General features: G+C 38.3%; 1 protein-coding gene across 7 annotated transcripts in view; it reads right to left on the bottom strand.

The window, feature by feature from the left end:
* The window catches only part of RBMS3 (RNA binding motif single stranded interacting protein 3), a 597,177-nt gene that overhangs the window by 62,095 nt on the left and 513,288 nt on the right, over positions 1 to 21,794 (bottom strand). For all 7 annotated transcript variants that reach the window (XM_027897820.1, XM_027897776.1, XM_027897804.1 and 4 more), the window contains 3 exons: positions 15,746 to 15,792; positions 8,492 to 8,588; positions 6,161 to 6,211 (listed from right to left, as the gene is read on the bottom strand). In XM_027897820.1, coding sequence (XP_027753621.1) covers positions 6,161 to 6,211; positions 8,492 to 8,588; positions 15,746 to 15,792 — 195 coding nt within the window. The remainder of the gene's footprint in view (positions 1 to 6,160; positions 6,212 to 8,491; positions 8,589 to 15,745; positions 15,793 to 21,794) is intronic.

Consider the following 21,794-nt stretch of genomic DNA (forward strand, 5'->3'; position numbering starts at 1 on the left):
AAGTTTTAGTAACATTCTTAGGTGATGTACGTGAGTTGGAAAAGTTAAAGCAGAATGAAAGCTTTGTAAAAAATTAGAGATTGTTTTTTTATAAATGCACTACATTCTCCCACAGAAGATACTCTGTTTTCTATTGATTAGTAACTATCTTTAAAAAGAATAGTCCTTTTTGATAAAACCACTTTTAAACAGCTGTTGTATCAAGATTTTTCTTGACAATGAAGGTTGAGGGGTAAGGTTGCATCTTTCCTGTTAAAAAGAGATCAATATTCTATAACCTCCACCAGAATTTCCGGGCTTCAAAGTCTCTGGAGTACCTTTCAAATTTATGTCAGATGTCTTCCAAATATCTTTTCTATTAATGTTTATAGATTTTTATGAATCATAGATATATGTTTTTTCACTAATGTAGATGTCTTTAAACAAAAATCTTAGAACGATGTTTTATCCATTTAGTTAGTATGCACACTATCTGCAGAATATTTGAAAGAAGAGAAACTTTTACTAGACCTTTTAAGCTTTTTTAGGATAAAACAGCACAGCACAAGTTCCTCAAATGCACAGGCTTGTCTACTGGAAACATTTGCAGTTCTCCCATCCATGTTTTCTAAGTGAATCCGTATGTGGTGTGTCTTGCTGCCACCACAAAAAATGCTCATTTTCACTAGGGAGCTCGAGTAGAGTGTCAAGAAAGGTTGGAAATCTAATTTAAATGTATCTTTTCCTGGCATTTATATTAATTTCTACAACACCAGAGTGAATGACTGCAGCAATACTTTGATATGATTCCAGGAGCACTGTGTAATCAAACGTAGAAACTGCTACACCGAGATGTAACTCGGGTGACTTGTTTACACCTATTTTTAAAGGTGTGAGTTGGCTGAGCTTGGGCATTGCTTTTCTGTCCTGGGTGCTCTCCTCAACACAAAAACACCTGGCACTAAAGAAGGTCAGCACGTGCTCATCTGAGTCTGAAATTATCCACTTAGTAGCACTGATACAACATCTATATTAGAGTGGGTGCTGGGTGAGAGGGAGGCAGAAATGACCTCATGTGAGCCTGCCTGCCCCAAAGGAACATTGCCAATTACTGTCTTGATTATCAGTTATAGAATTGGCAGTCCTCGATTTTCTGCCTCGGGAAACACTGGAATTAAAACTGTTCAGCAGAACTTTGGCATTGGTATTTGGTTAGTTATTTCAACCTCTAAACACTTTAGCCTTAAAAGTTCAAGTAAGTTCACGTTCAAAGGATCTCTTAAAAACACACAGCTAAAAGTCAAAAGACTAGCTGGAGATTCCAATTTCTAAGGATTATTTCCTGTTTACTTTTTATACCAGCTAGCCGAAATCTCACATTTCATCTTGGAAGCAGGACTCAACTGTCTGCAAAGGACATCCTTTATTTCCTATACGCTCAAACAGGCAAACTCAAGATTGACTCTTGGCTCTGTTTACTAAAGAGGTAGAGGAATAAATGTGAGGTAGGGGAAGCTGTCTTGGGAGAGGGATGTGGGCTGGAGCACAAGGAACCTCTTTGTTCCAGAGTGTAGGAATCAAAACACTGAAACTGCTGTGGTATTTTGGGTATTATCCAAAAAAGCAGAGTCACTAGTGAGAAAATGAAAACTGATACATTTCAGTTGAACAATTTGTACCTTTTATGCTACATTCATGCACGACAATAAAAAGGCAAGAATTTGGAGTCCTTACTCAGCCCTGCCTCTCACCAAAGTAGGGGCTTGATACTGCTTATGAAACGTTTATGTTTTTGCTTTTAAAGACAGGTTTCATGCCATGGGCCACAGGAAGGAAGACAGAAAAAAATAATAAGGGTGTTTTTTAAAGCGTTGACCTTTCTAAAAGGGCTGTTAGGGCTTGAGAAACATTCAGAAGATAAGTTCTCCCCAGCACCCTTTATCATTATCAATGGTAGCTTCTTCCATATGCTACTCTGCTCGCACCCTTTATGCTCCCCTGGCATACTCCAGCTATTATGTAGAAACTACTCCAGACTGTGCATACCCAGTGATTACTTATGGTCACTCAATTTCACTTGCAAATAAAAGAGGGTAAGTGTAAAACCATTGTGTATGTTGAGTATTAGGGTAGGATATTTCCATTGGTTCACCAAAAAAAAAAAAATTGCTTTATAAGAGGAAGAGTACATCTGTTTTTTGCAAAAAAGATTTGAATCAAAACATTTTAATCAAATGTCTTTGTTAGTAAAAATGAGGTTGTCTATATGTGAATTTAATATAAACACATTTTTTTTAAAGTAACCCCTGAACTGTCAGATAGCCTTCAGGGACTACAGGAAAAACACAATAATACGGCAAATGTTATAATCCCCAGAATAACTCTTATCCTATTTATGTTTTGATTCTGTCATCACTATCCATCTATCCTTATCCTGAGGCAGTAATGAAATACAAGACTTGTTTCAAGTAGGGAAGAGTGAGCACTGAACTTTGAAAGCTACAGTTAACTAAATGGAGCCCAGACTGCCATCAGTGCTTTAAATGTTATGCCAATTTTAATCCAAACCCACACTGCTATAGCTCTTTTGGAGCTTGTCTTCAATTACAGCTATGGAGAGGGACCAGGACACATAGCAAAGCAACAGAACTGGCAAATTTTAGTTATTCTTACTTGGACACAGTACAGTCAATATGGGGAAAAGTGGTAAAGGTTTAGTTTACAAAGGGTACATTTTTCAGAAGTGTCTGAGTCACACATGAACCTCAAGGTAAATTTTTCATTTCATCCACATGATTCAGGAATCCTGTTTTCCAAAGCTCTGAAGGTTGTGCAAGCACAAAGATGTGACAAGTTTTCATGTGTGACCCTACTATGCCAGCAGAAGTTTATTTTTTATTCTATTTATTCAGAAAGAGGAATACTACTTCAACCTATTTGTATTATTGTATTATTTTGCCATGGCTCTTAGCATAAGATCAGCAAAAATCACCGATAACAAAAAATTAAACCCCTTTAAACTGTATTGGTATCAACCTACAATATCAATTCTATACCTGTAGATCCTTGACTGTCCATCTGACTTTCTCCCATTAGAACAAAAATTTTCTGACTGTTATTTTCTCAGAGAATGACATTTTAGTTGTTATCCGTTTTTAAGGGATCACAAAAGTAAGAAGACAAACAAGGTTGGGGAATGGGAAGCAATATACGCAAATATTTTCCAGTTAATATACATGCCATTTTTGTTTGTTAGGGTCAGAGGCTTATGTGGTTGTAGTTAAAAAGCTACAGAAAGAACTAGAGAGGCTTATGTGGCTGTAGTTAAAAAGCTACAGAAAGAACTGGTGATATAATCTTTCCCTATAGTGGAGTTTTTAATCCACCAAGTAAATGGATACAGAATGCACACATGCGCACATCAGGAAAACGTGGCTGAATTTGATCTATATAAAGGAGCGACATATCTGGCAGGCCATTCTATTACAGGAATATCACTGAAGAAATGACTTGGTATTTACTGTATGGCGAGGCGGGTGGAAAGCGAGATGAGGTGGGCAGGCAGAGAAGAGGCAGGCAGGCACAGGATGGTAGCACTGTGAGGCACAGCTCTTCCTTCTGTGGGCAAGCTTGCCTGTCTAGGATAAGACTGCCCTGTGTGTGCACAGGACACAGAATGAAAACCCTCCTTTGTCTACTCTACAGCATGGTTCTGCCTATTTTTCTGCCATGAGGGACAGTACGTGATGTTAAATTATACATAAGTATGAAGTAGGACTTTCTGTCGGAAATGAAAAGCTAATCATCTAATAACATGATTTAGTGGATACTTATAATCAAAACAAAGAATTAACCACCAGTGTTTGAGCAATTCAAACTGTGCTTTCTGTATGAGTTCACCTCTACTCACAAAGAATAATAGAGGCTTAACAAAATGTTCTCCTTCCTGGGGCAAGAGGAATGTAATATTTTTCTGCTGTGGTTTCCAGGGGGACATCACGCGCCACAATTAATCACCTTATAAAATATTATGAAGTAAAGTGGTGGCAATTTAGATAATAACGTGGAAAATTAAGTTACAAGAAGAAAAAACAACTAACCAAATTAGAAAATTCCCAATTTCATCAGCTCTCGGGGTTACCAAAACTCATGTCTTAAATTCTGCCAACTGTATTGTAATCTTTTCTTCATTTTATTTTTTAAGCGATGGAGTTGCCTAGAATAGAGTCTATAGTTAGGTATGAAACTACAGTGAACTTAAAATGGACATATATTCTTTATTTTCTTTTAAAATAGACCATTAATTCTGAAGCCTTGTGAGCCCTCTGTGTGGCAATACTCCAACAATTTTTCAGACATTTCTAATACAGAATTCATCTCTGAATGAAACCTGGGGAATGGTAGTTCTGCCTTTTTGCTTTTATATTTCTTCAGTACTAAATGCCTCATGTCCACTTACCTAAGAACACGGTCTTGGGAAATACAAGGGAAAAATCTTTTGGTGAAGAGACCACGATTGCTACAGAAAACCACGCAATTGTTTCCACAACATCAATGACACTGGAACTGAAATGTTACACCACTTATCCACTGCCCCTCTGCTTTTCCACCTAGAAGCACACATCCTTTTTTTTGACATGACTCTCTGGCTGACAATGAACATGAATTTAACTTGGCATATTGAGGGTGCCACTCACTATAAGAGAGAGTTTTCTTTTCATGTCCTCAGCAAGGGGTAAATACATTTGATAACCACACCAAAAAGCCTCTTCTAGTACTGCTTTGCTGAATATTGTCAAATAAAACTCAAGCACACGTATATATAAAAACCGGGATTGGTAAAGTGCTTAGGTTTTTCTTTTAGAAAGTGAGTCTTTCTGCAAGGATCAGAGACTTCCACGAGTCTCATAACTCATCATATTTAGACATCTAAGATTTCTTGTGGCCTGCAATTAAATACAAATATTAGAATACAGGACTGATTTGTAACTGGGAATTTATTTGTCTCCCTACAAGGAACACAGCAGCAGTTTTACTTCACTGAGACGGGAATTTCCCCCAAGGGCTGCAGAGAGGTGAAGTTTTGCAGAGGTAGGAATTGGGCATCCTGGAGACAGTCAGTCCCCACGCCATGGTCATTGCCTTGTGAGAGAAAACTGAAAAACTTGCCTCCAAAGAGTTAAGGGAAGTGAAAGGGGGCTTCAAATTCCTATGAGAGTCCTGTGCTACTAAATTTATATGTAGTGTAACTATATTCATGTTTTTGTACAGCAAACTCTCACCAGAAGTTACTCTATTGTGAAGTCATAATATTTGAACCCAAACATGCACAACAAATAATCCTAAAGTATAGAATTTCATTTTAATTTTACTCTCCTCATATAAATCAATGTATCGATGTGTATGTGAAGCATACATTTAAATTTTGATTAATGACACTCTTAAGTGGATCCATACCTGAAAAACTGATCAAAGATAGAAAATGGAACTATAGCAATCTGTATACAGTGGAATTCAGTATCGTGATTGCTTCTGGTAGATCACTAATGCTTGGACAAAGTGACCAAAACTCTTCAGTGAGGAAGACAAAAAGTCAGTTGCAATACTTCTAATGAATGTTGGTTAGAAGTATAATGCAGCTTTAATCAGTAGTTATAAATTGATAGAGACGGCAATTTACTCAGGGGGGAAAAAAAATAATATTTGACTGGTCAAATCATAATGCAGATTTAGTCTTGGTAGAGACTGTCTTAGAGAGTTGTGCTTCACCCTTTCCCACTATGTTGAAATGCACTAGTGAGGCACTGAGGATCCTTCATATAAAACTACCCAGGAAGCTTTAGATGGATAAGCATTTAAGGGAAGGGTAACGTGTTGATTCTGGCAATTCAAAGTATGCAGTTATTTTGCTTGTAGTCCTAGAAGCAGAGCTTCAGAAGCAACACTTCAGAACTGGTTAGTCTCTCATAATCGAGGCAATTAGATAACATATCACCCATCCTCTTCTTTCCACCAAATCAAATGGTGCTCCTTAAAGGAACAGAATCTTTACAGCAGAGGGCTCTTGTCACAGGGAGTAGCTGGCTCTCTAACACAGTCCAGGACTTTAATAAGAATGGACAAGCAGAGCATGGCTACAATGTAAGCACTTTTAGCTGGATATAACCAAGTATCCACTTACTGTTGGTTGCATAACATATGGCGGATGAGGCATCCATGAAGTACTCTGGACCTGCATATCAAATACTTATAATTAGTACAGAAAAGTTTAAAACTTAAAGATTTACTTGAAAATATTGTCTGTATTACAACCGTGGTGCTAATTTTGACAGAAGACTTAAGTCGTGCAACTCAACACAAAATTAATTTATGCTTCATAAAGTTACTGACAAAGAAAAAAGCCTTTCAAATTTCATTTGATAATGTTTTCTACCAAAGTCAAGAGTCTGAGTGATTGCACCACTTCTGTGATCTGCATCATTGTATCTCATAAAGCAGTCTGCAACATTCCATATTGTCCTATTTTTTTCATTTGTATTGTTTTCTTTCATCTATCAATATAATCATGAACATGTCATCCGACTGACAGTGCAGGAGACATAATGCGTTCACAGTTTATTTATAAAAGTACCTGTATGAACTTTTAGAGGTATAACATTTTCAGAGATCCCAAAATGATTTATTTTGTTTTCAGTAAGAACTGCAGATCTAATTTAGAGTTTTTGAAACTTATTCTAATTGAAAGCTCTCATGGCAAAGCTAGCTTAAGAAGTCTCTCCACTCCAGGATCCTTCTTAGCTTGGGCATCTTGGGGTCTATTTCCATCAGAACTCCATATGCCTCACTGAAGTCCTTCTTTGTTGTTCTGTCTTACACATTCCAAGGACAGAGCAAATTTACTAACAACTACAAGCATTACAGAGTGTTTGCATTTGTTGTGCCATCTCTGAGCCATAACTCCCTCTTGTGCTCTGTGTGAATGGCCCACATGTTATCAATAACTCAGATTCAGCCCCAAGAATTGTGCATCTTCCTCTCCTTTTGCATCAGTCTGGGCAGCACAACATGCAACAAACAAACAAAAAATGTAGCTGTGCTACAGATATCAGTGGGCACCCCACTTGCTATTCCCAAGCTCACAGAGATGGGCATATAACACCTCAGACAGAACATGACCATGGATAAAAAGGAGAAAGCTACAAGATCCCACTTCTCCAGGTGCCCTGTGATTTTGTTCATGAAGCAAGTGGTATTATTTGTATTACTGTGTGCTTCAACATCTGTTTACATTTATCTAAGTATATTTCTTCTTGAAAAGCAAGTTCCTCAAAACATTTTTAGAACGAAACCCAGCAGATGCACATGCAAACACACCTCTACGATAACATTTTATGTTGTGAATCCCCATGAGTTAAAATACACTAGAGCTGCCACAGCTCACTGCTCATTGCTACCACTCTTGCACCATTCCAGTTTCTTCTCTGTGCCAGAGCAAATGCCTTGGGGCTTACACTGCAAACTATCTGAGGAGAATGATATGGATTAAAAAAATAAAAATGAATGTTTTTGATGCAAATGCATCAAACCACACATGGATGCAATGGTTCAAACCAGAATGAAAACAGAGAGCAAATGTGAACTGTGCAGCAGTGATGGGAATAAGTAGCTGTGTGGCTAGAATTCAGTTGCCTGAATAAAAGGGAGGAAGTATGACTCTTAAGCCAGCTTTGCTACCAAGAAAAGTGCATTTGAGCTGCATTCGTATGCCTCTGGCACTGGCACTTCTTTGGTGTTGCCACTTATTGAAATTTACTGAATTTATCTCATCAAAACAACTTTGGTTTGGCAAGTGTTACATAGCCATCTAAAATAAAATAACACAAAAGACAATTACAAAACTCAGTTGTCTTTGAAGATCAAGTTGAAAGCACAGTAACCTCCCAGAATTACCTGTAAGCAGTACCATACTATCTCAAAACTACCACTCTCCCACAAACCAACCCAAACATTAAGAACAACCCACCTTGCAGCTTTGCAAGTTTGGATTGCTCATTTCAGATAAGACTAAGGACTGGAAAAGCATCTCAGAAAGTCAAAGCAAGACAATAATTTCCCAGTGGAAATCTGTGAGGTGTATGATGAAAAGAGAAATTCTGAACTACAAGGCGTGTAGTAGGCTACAGAAGGATATGAGGGCAGTTATCCTCAAGCAATTTTTTTTTGTCAGGGATTATTGGATATAAATGAGCACTTTTAAAGGATGCTGTTACTGGAGCAAATACAGCTCAGGTCAAAAATTATGGTGGTTTTCATTACTACTGTAAAGAATGCAGGAAACACTTAAAACTCTATACCCAATGATACCTGAATACTATTTGAAAGACCTTTGTTTAACATGTGACTTAGGGGCGCAAGCACCCACACAGTTTTCTATGGTGTACATTCTGCCTTCATCCACATCCAAAACATAATTAACTGGGAAAAATAGTAGACAAGCGCAAATCTGACGTACCTGATATGTAGAGACAGGGGAAGCAGCAATGAATGGCGTGATTGATGTCTGTGGAATCATGCGGTTTGTTGGAATACTGTACGGTGAGGAGTAAAATCTGAAACAAAGAACAAAAGGGAGACTTTTTGAACTTTTTGAATGCTTAGCCTCTGACGACTTCACTGCCTCCCAGGCAAAGACAAAAACAGTCTACACAGGTAATTTATGGCCATCTATTTCCAAAAGCACAATAAAGAAGATGTGATGCCTCCATTGAGCAGATCTTTAAAACGGAAAGGAGGAAGAATATTTACACAAAGCATATTTTTTTTCACTTCAACTAGCACAAATACAGAACTTCACGATACAAGAAGTAATTATCTGAAATGCAAAGACAGCTGATTTTCCAGAGTGCTAGCTATTGAAAGGAAATTTCTTATGGTATATTGAAGACAATATTACTGATTTCAATTTTACATGCTGTACTGTTTTCAGATCTTAATGCTTCAGTGCTGAGAATAACACATTCTATATACATGCCTGAATTATTTTATTAAGGGGTGGCTACAAAAACTCTGGCTGAAATTTTTATATTCATCTAGGCAGAGAGCAAAAAACTCTTCTTCTGGTGAAATGTATGAAGAATTATGAGCCTAAATGCCCCAGGCAGCACTGAAAATCTGAGACTGAGTTGGTTTTATTTCCACTGTTGCATTCTATGAACAGAAGTTGCACTATCTCTTGCTCAATGGTTATAAATGTTATATTCTTTCTCCTTCCCTGTCGGTTAATGATTATTGATAAAATTATCACTTGGAAAATATCACTATTGCTGGATTGTGTAAGTATTTAATATATGTGTGCTTGTAAAGATTTTTGCATTTGCCCTTTTTCACTTTTAATTGCAAGCCAGAACAATAAAATTGCTTAAAAAAAATAGAATGTTTGTGGTCTTCCTGTTGTCAAAATGATGATATTTTGGACTCAGACAGAAACACTCATTTTCTTGTCTGATCTAAACCTCACGTAGATCTTTCTCATACAGCATGTGCCAATGAGTAATAGAAGATTCTGCACAGTGAAGTGGATTACATTCCCTCTCTTTTTAGATTTTTTTTCCTCCCCACTCTGAGGTAATCAACAGTAGCTTTCCTGAGAGCTATGCAACAACAACAACAAAAAAATCATTATTGGTGTTTGTACAAGTGCTCTATTTCCTGATTTCCCTGGCATCACAGATTTAGTACTAATCAGTCTAGTTCAGACTGGATGCATTCATTGTGGATGTAGGTTAAATAACCACTGACTTCAACCAATAGCCTTGGAAAAACAGGCTGCCCTCTTTGAAGGTTGGGTAGAAACATTCGAAGTTAGGAAGGGAGAGGGAGACAGAGAAGCAATCATTTGTTCTCTCTATTCCAAATCAGATTTTAAAATGCCAAAAGCAGCAGGTGGCGTCTGAGTGATTTCTTGTTTAATAGAAATATAATGCTATTTTAGGACCATTTATCTGCCCTTACAATGCTTGCACAGAGACTATTTTAAAACTGTGCCTTTGCCTGATTTTATATCTATCCTATTATGAGAACTTAGAGGCATTTGTATCCCACTGCTTATATCAAACATTAAGTTCACACAGCATTGGTGTAGAAAGGATTTTTACACCACTGGCCATGTCCATCTGTGGCATTAGCATGATGCATGTTATCTAAGTCCTTTACAGGGGTCTTCTCCCCGGTCAGTGTTAACCAGAAATCCCCTGGACTATGCTGTTGCTAAGTGGATGAACTGCGAAATGCCGTGTGCAGTAAATGAAAACCGTCAGTGGCAGACTGACAGAATTTACTCTACAGGTAATAATGTATAGGAATACCTATAAACCTCTTAAACTAAAAGTTAATACAAACCCAAAACGCTTTTGAGAAACCCACACATTTTTGTTCATTCTGTCCTCATTCCATTCATCAGCCTGGCACAGATGCTGGGTTCATTTTCATACCACATATGAATTGCTTGGACAAAGACAAGTATAGGGGAGAAAACAACTTTCCATTTGGAAGTAGTGCTGACTCTTTGGAATCAACTCTCCAATAAATCTCAGCGAATACCAACAAATTTAGAGAAAATGTGTGCTAAGCCAAGAACCTGACAGACAGCTCGCCATTTCAGTTTCAGCTTAGAGATGCAGTTATCTGAATAGTACATAAGTTTGTAGAATCTACACTATGGTAATGTGAAAAATACAGCCCCTCCAACACCTCTGCCAGTACCATTTATCTATTGTCATTTGGAATGCTCTCAAATAAGCATCAAATAAAATATACTACCTGGATACTCAGCTATATTGTGAAAATTCATGCACTAGGGCATCAAGGAAGAGAAAGGAAGAAAATCTGATGCTGCAAATGACAATGTGAGAAACTACAGTTCATATATTTTAATTTTAATAATAACAGTAAATCAAGCTTAACAATCTGTTAAGATTGTGACAGGCTGTAGGGCAAACATTTTGCAATCGGGAATCTCTTACACCAAGAGACAAAGACTTGTCTTCTTCCCACAGTGTCACTATGACAGGGCCCATTGACAAAGAGGGCTCAACAGACCCCCCCACCTATGAGCCTCGGAGGCATCTCCCTAAATTCCCTTTACACACAAATAGGTAAATATGTACGTAACTGGCATAAGTGACATGCTGGAGATCTAATAAAAGACAATGGGAACAAAAATGCAATAGTGGTCTGTTCTAGTGTAAACCCTACAGCATGCCAACAATATCTGCAGCTGCTGACCTTGCTATATGCAGTCTTAGGCTTTGCCTTTTTTTTTCTTTAGGCTCAGGGAGAGGTTAAATGAGGTGGAAGATGCATGTTGTAAGTTCATTCAAGGGAACACAGGATTCTCAGTCATCAGAATATCTACATCAGAAAGCGGAGTGGAAAGAGATATGAGTTATGCTGTCTTTGAATCATTTTAGATATATTAAATTATGCCTCCAAGTTTCCCGGTATTAAAATGCACAGTATCTCGTAAGGTATTTTGAGAGTTGTAGACATTGTGGTAGTTGACCTGTGAGCTCCAAGGAGAGCTCTCAAAAGGCTCAGCTGCATTTTCTGCAAATGCAGTTTGCATCCTCACATTGGTCTGTGGTTTGTTGGGGTTTTTTTTGCAGACATAAGACAGTGTTCTTGCTCCTCATCTGCAATTGCAATGATAGAAGCACAAGCATGGAGGTGGCAAGGGCAAGGCAAAATGGACACTGCCCTTGTATTAAAAATGGACTTTTTCAGCATGGCCATGAGTACAGGAGAAACTCCTCACTAGGAGGCAAAAAGATGCTCTTTGATGTTCCTGAACAGGGGTTTATAAAGAAGGGCTCAAAAGAAAACATTTTTAAGAGATTTTGAAAAGAACCACATTTCCAGTACATCATCAGACACACAGAGGCAGCGTTTTAACAACAGTTTCAGTTGCTTAACAGACAAAGCACATACTCCCCTGCTACATCAACCCTCCCTTCGCATTTGGGGACTGCATTATCTGCAGTGTCTGGTCGCTATTTTCCTGCCAAAAAGTAGAAAAAAAAAATCCATATGGTTCCCATTCTGTGGGGGAATATGCAAGCTTCCACACAGAATCTGCACAGGAGCAAGATCCTATTTGCACTGCAATAAACACCATTTGCTCATGCCTCATGCCTGCGGGCAGTACTGAAAAAGTTAGATTCATAAATAGTATCCTGGGGCTCACATAATGTAAGAGTATTACCAAGCATTATCAAGGCAGCAATTTTCTGTTGCAATAAGCCACACAGTCAGATATTTGAGTTGGAAAAGACCTATCTGAATATTGAGCCCACTGGCCAGCAAATGCACAGCACAGTCCCCCAGATATCAGATATTAAACTGTTACAGTACATCACAATCTTAGACAAATGGTCAGGAGGACTCCAGCCTCTGGAACATTTTAAATGAGCTTCCTAACCGTGCAAGTACAAGACCTCTATCTTGTTCTTAGTGTGAGTGCATAAAACTACTAAAACAATGTTAATACCAAAAATTGAAAAATAAATAGCATATTACAACAAGCACACTACTCTCCAAAATAAAAGCTGAGTGCCTTTGCAAATGCAATTCAGAAAAGTCTGATTATGAACCAAAAAAAAGGCACAGAGAGATTGCCAGGTGAAAAGAGCTTATCTACTGAAGTGTGTGCTTACCATATCTTCAGTAACTCACACTGCAGTGCTATGGTACACTACGGGCTGGATTCTCCACTCCATTATACCAGCTTTATGCTGATGTAACTCCACTGGATGCTTAAACAGAGCTACATGGGCATAAAAACAACATAATGAAATGGAGAATCAAGTTTTACAACGTAATAGACTCCGAAGAAAATTATCTATTGCTTAGTGGGGAAAAAAATTTAGTTATTTTTAGTGAAAGCCTCTCTCACACTCTCTTTTGTTTTATTCCTGTTGTAGTTTTTCAAGGCAAATATGCAGTTATATGGTAATAAAAGTGGTAGCACTACACCATGAGCAATGAGAATCTATATTTTCATTTGGAAATAAGAGTCCAGATTCTTCCCTGAGGTTTGGTTATGGCTCAACTCAAAACCTAATATAATCCACACCTCTTAAGGAACTGCAAATTTTAAATACCATGACTCCTGCAGAAACATGTCTCCTTAGTAGACTTTCATGGTCCATATAATCCTGCATGGAGTTAGCTACTTACATGCATCAAAATGCATCTATCAACCCAATAAAGAGCTCTAGTAGATGTCAGCATGTGCAGTTAATCTTTCTTCTTAAGCTGTATTGGTAATTCATAAATCTTCTGAATCATCACCTCGACTTAGTTGTCTTTCACATTTCCCATCCCCAGCCTCAGTTCAGTAAGCTCCACACTGGTGGGCACCAGGACACAAAGGTCTGCACAACTCATGCTTATCACAGCAGGTCAGTGCCTGCTTGCCCCGACTGCTGCACACACCAAGCCTGCTACAGGGAAGTGGCCTTTGTTTTACAGATCTTTGTGTAACATTGCTCCACGCAAACCTTATCAGTTTGACCCACCTTACTGCCAAAGTATTATGCAGTATCATTTGTGCAAGGGTGAGTGTGGGCACAGCACATCAACACATGGGGGTTGTAAGCAGCAGCTCTGTGCTCACTTCCAGGCTGTCCTCACCGTGAGGAATACAAATGTGTTCGTCTAATGCCCCTTCACTGATGACTGAGTTAACCTGTTTTACTTCGTAGTGATTAAGAGCCTGTAAGTCTCTTGCACCATGGCCACACACCTGCTACGACGTCTGTGTCTCGTATCAGCAAGCCACAGATTGCATTTACATATTTTACAGGCAAAAAGCATCGAGGTGCTCCTGGACTTAACTAAAATAAACCCCACAAGTGAGATTTTTATTGTTCTTGCAAGTAAAGAGGTTTATGAAAAATAGTAAAAATTTATATCCACGGGATATGTAAAGACTACTATATGAATGCCTGGGCAGATTAAAAAAAATCCAGTGTAACAGGACAGGAAAAAAAATTGCATAACTTTTGATGGACATATTTTTCTGCATAGTAAGAGCTTCTTTGATACTGCATACTATCAAGTTCTCACCACAAGAGCATTTTGAATGATGGTTTAGTTCTAATGAAACTGAAAATATTTTGACACTCTAGAGAGAAGAGATATGTCAAAGCAGTAATTAATTGTCACTCTTAGAGAGATATCTGGTACTGTAGTATATTTCTTGCTCTACAAATAAAAGAATATTTAAAAAACTGCAGAGCTGAAATTCTCCATTGTGTATAATTTCTTTTCCCAATGATAAGGGACAGCGTGTTCAAATGACTGAGTGACCAAACCATCTGAGCAGTCTGACTACCTGAACACTGTGCATACCCGTTGATACAAATCATGTCTGATTCTGAGATAACTTTCATAACTTCAAAAAATTATTCTTGAATTAAAATAAGTCTCAAAGGATCATTCAAATTACAGTTTTCAAAACATTCACATAGCTGACATGCAGGAACTCATTTTGAATAACAGCCAGTTTTTTCCATGAAACACTGGTGGATTATGAACCAGTGATGGTTTTATTTACAGACTATAATGTTTTACCAGCTCAAAAGTATAACAATAGAAGAGAAGACCTCATTTGGAGGTCTGAATAGGGAAACAAAAGCAGAGGATTCTGAAATCACAACTCCAAACAAACTATCTTTTCTTCTGAGTTTAGCCTCTTCCTCCACACATGGGACTATCACGAGTCCTACAAAACCACTGCTTGTAAAGGGTAATTAAGCAAAATAGACTATTACTATTGATTTTGGTTGTTTTTTTCTTTGCAGCTACTGGGGATGTTAGTTTTTTTCCTAAATGCTTCAGCTAGCAGTGTCCTGACAAATATTTAACAAACAAAGCCATTCTCATCTACATCAATAAATTTTCCCTTTTGGCTGGAGAACACAGATAGGAGTATGCATGGAATTTAATAATCATATCAAACATCTCTCTGATCAAAGAACGACTGTCAAAGGGTTCAGGGCCAAATCTTCTGCTTCTCTTCAAATTGTTGTTAACCTCTCTGAAAGGAGAGCTAAATTTCAAGGATATTTTTTTCTAGTTTATGAAATATTTGAAACCGCAATCATGCAGGTAAATAATGTGATGATGTAATTTCTCTGCTTAATTTGAGAAAAAGTTGCAATTCCTTCTGTCAGCAAATAGTAGCTGAGAAATGAAGAAGAGTGTTGCTCAGAATTTTCCCTCTAAATTCCATCTGCTTATACACTAATTTAAGGTTTTCTCCCTATCTGGCATTTTTATTCAGACAATGCCATGGCTGCTAGCCAGCCTGCACAGAGAACCCCAGATGAAGTAATAGTTCTATTATCCAAAATACATTGGAATCTTCAATGATTATTTTAACAAAAGCAAAGTCAGTAAAGGAAAACTTTACTGGTTTCCACTTCATGACAGAGAGAGATTAAAAAAAACATCCACTAACATTTGGTAAATAGAGATGGAAACTATTAGGAAAAACAACTTCCCATTCAAATACATATTGCAAACAAGAGGGTATAAAAAGGAAAGGGAAACTAAAGGAAGAACTTGACAGTATAGCATTACATGCTTCAGACAAAATATGACTGGGTCAATTTGCTTCTGAAGAAGTTTCACCACAGAAAGAGAAAATAGAAGATGACATTCAAAATAACTTTTAAAAAGGCATAAGAAAACATGCATTCCTTACCCATTCTGTATAGCAGCTGTTGGATCGTAAGTCAAAGCCATGCCAGCCTGCATATAGTTAGGGAAGAAAAACAGATTTTTACTATTACTGCAGGAAAAAAACTGACAAGAAACATATTCTAAGCCAATATGAATAAAAACTGAATGCAACTTATATGGAAATCTAAATTCTTAAGGGAAGCTCAGATGGCCCAAAGCAGGATGGAACAGATTGGTTACCTCCCCTGCCTGAGAGATCACTGAGAAACAGATCCGTTCAGTCTGTTGGTTGTCATCTCTCCATAACATTTAGGACAAATGGTGCTTTTCTTGCACCAGTATCAGTTAACGACTCCACTGAAATCAATGTGTTTACAGTCGATTACGCACTATAAAATGACAGGGCCAAATCCTGCTGTTGCCTGTGAGACAGGTAGTTGGTAAACATTCCAAAGTCAACTGCATGAGAGCTTCTCAGGAAGCAATCTCATCTTTTCTACTAAGGTCACACCTTGCATGACCCTAGCCTATCCTTTCCCCAGGGTGCCACTCACAGTTACTTCATTACCATGAGACAAGAAAAAAAAAAAAGGGCTGTGAAGCGGAAAAACTTGAGCTTTTAAACAAGGCTTTTAAAATACTGCAGAGGTCTGGACAGCAAAAGAATTTGTTAATGTGTTACATAGAGCTTTTCAGCTCCCATTTACCACCAGGCAGACAGTGACCTGTGCAAAAGGATTTGGCAGTGTCAAAATACTGTCCAGTTAACAACTGTCATCACTGCCATCATTAGCACAGACATATCCACAGGTACCACAGGAAAGTGAGAGAGCAGGGCTGGAGATAGAATTTACTGCTCCACCTTATGCTCTAAGACAACAGTCAGGGTCATGCAGGAAGGACCTTTTCTGCCCCCAACATTTACTTGAAGACACGGAACTGACACATACTGCATTTGCTTTAAATTTTTGCCTTCCTTATCTGTTTTTTTCCCCTCCCTTTGTGAAATACTTTCCAACATAAGACACTACCATGAGATGGGAAGATGGGAAGAAATTGCCATTTGTACAGGACTAGAAGCATAGGGGAGAGGAACCCCATTATTCAAGGTGTTGCTTTCCCATTGGGAGCAGCTGGAAAAATGCCATGGTACCACTTTCAAGGCACTCTGTTTCTCTTTATTTGTCATATATATCATATGCTTGTTGCCTGAGATAGGCAGCATTTTCTTCAAGGACAGATGCTTTACCAACCATGTGGCAGGGTCTGTGCTCCTGCTGGGAGGCTTTTAATGCCCCTAAACCCATCTACTAAAGTACTTTTGAATAACGGCGTCTGCCCCCTTCCAGATGGCTGCTCCAACAGGTCAGGAGAGTGTTTGGGCTTGGCAGGTTCCTGTGCAGGCAGGTGAGCAGCCAGGGTAAATGCTCTGGTGACAAGCAGGCAGAGAGTGGGCAGCACTCCTGGAAGAGCCAGATTAGCCCAGCAGCTGCACAGTGGTCTAAGAGGAGGTGGTCCAAATTTCCAGAGGCCAAAAATAGTTTCTGCTCTGAAAGACAAGGCTTCAAACTACCTTATGTCGCCAAACAAAAGGTTCATGTCTTTATTAAATTTGTATAATTTTCTCATTATTCTTTTAAACAGATGCTAGGGCAAATGCTCTGCTTTGTGAAAATGCCACTGTTTTAATAAAACATGTAGTCTCTCCCAAGCAAAGGAGACTAAGTCCAAGTACATGTGGCTGTTTTTTAAAAAAAGTATTCATTTCATACAAAGAAAAATAAAATGGCTATCTCTGCAAGTTCAAAATGTCCAAAAAATGAATTTAAGGTGACCTCAACCACTATTAATTTTGATGCAAAAAAAAAAATTGGCTTAGAAAATTGTCAACCCTTACTTAGTTTTATATTCTTATGCCTTATACATCTCAGCATATTATATTGTTTGGAAAGGTTGCATTAATTCCTAATGGGAACATGTACATTTCAAAACAAAAGAGAGACAATTAAACTTTAATATCATAAACCTTTTTTGAATGCAATTCATGTTTGAGAAAAAATACTATCTGGTTCTCCTTTCTATTTTCAACAGTTATAAAATTTGTTATTGTTGTCTTTTTATACTCCTGTACTGGTAAAAACAACCTAAATAATATGTAAAAGCCCTAGAGGGACAGAAAAATTAGCTCTATCAACTCAAAAAAACCCCCAAAACCAAAAAACAACCCACCAAAACCCAAACCTTTTAAATAACTTAAGATATTCTCTATGAATCGAGGTGTTGATATTTTAATGTCTCATCACACATCTACTCAAGACTAAGGAAAAAACCACTTATAATTTCTTGGGAAAAGACAGATCCAAGCTTTCTAAATTAAGGAGTTTCCACATCTAATCGTCCTTAGACTTGCCTGGATCAGAGCTCACTATATTCCACAGCTCGCATTAGTGACCTTGGGACAAAATGGCAACAAGGGAGGTATTTCTGTGAGGAAAGGGGAAAATGAACAATTGTTGCTATTTAGTTTCTTTGACATAAATAAGAATGAGGCTGCAGAAGGGACAAAGCGTAGCACCTCTTTCACTGCAGCCCAAATGATGTTCACTGTCCACGTGAGACCCGCAAACACATATTTACGCCACTTTCAGTTATGCTGCTTTTCTCGTGGATATTTGAGTACATGGTCATTGCATGGACCCTCAGCTTGTCCTCCGACTCATCACGCCCCAGACGTGTGAGTGGGCACATGCAGACAGACTGCACATATTCCATTCTCTATATATTAGCACCAGGCCCATTAGACAGCATCACTATTAAGAATAGGGGACACAGTTGCGTGTCACAAAATATGAAAAGCTAGACACTCATCCCCTTATCCATGTTCCATACTGCGTGGAGACAGATTGCCACAATCTGTTCAAGTACTTCAGCAGTGACCACTATAAATATCACCATCGCATTTACCAGGAAAGGAAAATTCTCACATTAGACAAACAGGACACAGCGTGTGGCAATACGTGCATATGGTAACCACCCACAGTTTGCCCAGTAATATTGCTACTGTCCCCCATTGCTGAATAGCCTTAAACAGCTGCTATTTCAAATAGCTGCTAACACAGGACTATTTACTTCTTTCTCATCAAGTTGTGCAATTCCTCCCTCCAAAATTATGCTGGCTAGAAGCCCAGGAGTGGCAACAGTTAGCCTGGACCAGTCAAAGATTTATGATCTGAAGCATCCTCGTTCATCAGGAATAAAAACTGATGAGCAATAATAACTTACTGGAAAATTGTCTGCACTTTCCTCCATAGCACACAAACAGGAATTCCAAAAATACCAAATACAGAATATTAGGGTGGCATGAGACTTCCACGTGATAAAGGTCCAGCTTATTCTTTCAAAACCAGAATTGAATATAGCCATCACAGTGCTTAATACAGACTGAACTATACCAAGGCAGAGGCTGATGCCTCTATGGCAGTCCTTTGTTGTGCTGTGTTCTAGGTTTTTTGCATCCACTGCTTAGCTCACGTTTCAGTGGAAGGACAGGGTTTTATTCCTTCTTCTGATAGTGATACTTCCTGATGAGATGGAACCTGAGAGAATGGTACTGATGACGGACTGCTGCTTTAGGAAAGTATTTGTCAGATAGATCTTCCATGAAGGAGGAACTGAACCACAGAATTTTTATGCCACTCAGTCAGATAATTGATACGCACTAAGCTATTGAATGAAAATCCTGCACCTCAATATTTCAATATGCAATCCTTTAAATTAATAAAAAAAAAAAAATAGATAGCTGCTATAAGTCCCGAATGTAATGGAAATAAAGATCTTTCTTAATGACTATCGGTCTGTTCAGAAAGTCAGGTGATATAGGAATAAAACCAGCTTGTTTAAAATATCATTTTTAAAAAAAGACCATTTAAACCACATGAGTTTACTTCTCTCTGATACATAAGACAAAGGGATGAAAATGTTTGCTATTTTTTCTGCATTTGTCTAACTGTTGACATCAGTAAGCAAAGAGATTGTAAGAACAAGAGATTCAGTCTGCACTTTTTAAAAATTTTAGCTCTTTCCTTCAATAAAGAGCAGGAAATACCAAAAAACCTCTGGAAAGCAAGGGTTACCCAGGAAGTTTGAAGGCCTTTGTTCAACACTTCACTGTGAAAAATTTTCCATGGGCAAAGACAAGGTGTTCTGTTTCTTGGTGGTTTGTTTTCCCCTCTCTTTGTTATAATTTGAACATAAATGAGCACATTTGCCTCATTAAAAAGACTCTTAGACCATTACATTTGCATTTCTTATGTTAATTGGATTTGTAAATCTCTCAAAGAAATGATTAAGTTATGGAGTGATTATTAAAAAAAATGATCACATCTTCAATAGCCTGTGAAACAAGGTGTGTTCATTATTTCTCTTCCAAACCTCTGTGATGTCTCACAAGAACAACATTTATAAGTGCAGTATCTGTCTTGCAGCAAACATAAACACCCATAAATGACCATTTTGTTCTGTGCATCTTTGGTGAATCTCAGCCTCTTCTGTGTTGCCGGGAAGCAGCTTACATTAACAGCTTCACCATCACATCACCACCTACTCTCAATGTACATGTCTTTCCAACACTGGGGGCAAGAATTCACCATAATATCAACCCGCTACAGAGTTGTCCTATGCCTCTTCCTCAGAGGTGTGACTTCCACTTTATCTCCTCAAGCCTGCCCTGGTCAGCCTATGCCTAATGCTGGAGCACCTGCAAGAGGCAAGGCTGCTGCCACCACAGAATTTCATATTGTGCAAAAGGTCACAGTCCCATTAAAAAAAAATTGGAGGGGCCTACAAATGAAAAAGGGGTGAAATCCATGGATGTGATGGGGTTTCCAAGCAGAAGACCCCTTGGATTTCTCCTCCTTAAGGTGAGATTTGGAAAGGTAAGGAAGTAGAAAGATAAGGTAGGACTTGGAAACACCATCTCAAGCCTATTTGGGAGTGGTAGCCCTACACTGGAGACTGGAAAGAAGCTGACAGACTTAGTTCAGGCGAGCCCCAAGATGACTGTCAGCAGGAGGGAGCTTCTGCATTATGCTGTGGCAATTACGCAGAATTACCTGTTCTGTGAAACATTTGCATGGAATTTCCACACTCAGACTCAAGGGATTTCTGTGATGAACTTATGTGGGAGTTAGACCAGAAGACAAATCTCTCTTCCCCATCTCTGACTCATACCTTCATCTTTTCACAGGAGGATTGCCATCCCAGGAGAATAGATGTGCCCTTGGCTACTACAATTGGAATCAACCAGAATTTCAGCACTGAAATTCCTGTACTTGTTTTGTTACCATTGCTAGTATCTGCCAGGCATCACGGCACAAGCATCTCTTGTGCTCTGGCAGCAGATACTCTGAAACACTTGGAAGAAAGAAGAGAGAGCAGGGGGAAGAAATCATCAACCCAAATGAGATTCATTTAAAATACTAATTTTATAAGATAAGCTCAACTTGGGAAAATTCCGTCCTTTGATTATTTAAACAGTTCTGTCAGAAATATTCCACATTATTAGAAATACTTTTGCATTCAATTCTGAATAAAGCCCTCTACCTTTCCTTTTAAGAGAAAGATAAATCTAGAATGTAAATGTGACACTTGGATATAAAGATATATATGAAAGAAATGGAGCATTTCCCAGTAAATGCTTGCTCCTTAAGCTGCTGCAAGTTCTGAGAAAAAAAAAAAAAAGATGGTTGTGGAGAGAAAAATATATAACATAGATGTCAGACTTGAGAAGTGATTCATGAACCTCAGAAGGTCAGAGGCTGCACTGATAGACACAAGTTCATATACCTAAATGAACGACAAGAAACTCTTTTGCCCTACAGAACTGGAATGGAAGTCTGACCTACACACTCTCTGTTCTTGGGGTCAAGTCACTTTGTTCCCACTTCAATTCATCTGATTAGTTAAAACATAAGTGCTGAAGTCTACAGATTTTGGAAAGAAAAAGAAAAAAGAAAAGAGGATATATGTAATACAACATAATTATTCTGTTTCCATGGCCAGCTCATACATCT

The sequence above is a fragment of the Empidonax traillii genome, unplaced genomic scaffold (genome assembly GCF_003031625.1).
Source record: "Empidonax traillii isolate 1590-97213 ecotype Southwest subspecies unplaced genomic scaffold, ASM303162v1 scaffold19:size3308961, whole genome shotgun sequence".
In the NCBI taxonomy this organism is placed as follows: domain Eukaryota; kingdom Metazoa; phylum Chordata; class Aves; order Passeriformes; family Tyrannidae; genus Empidonax; species Empidonax traillii.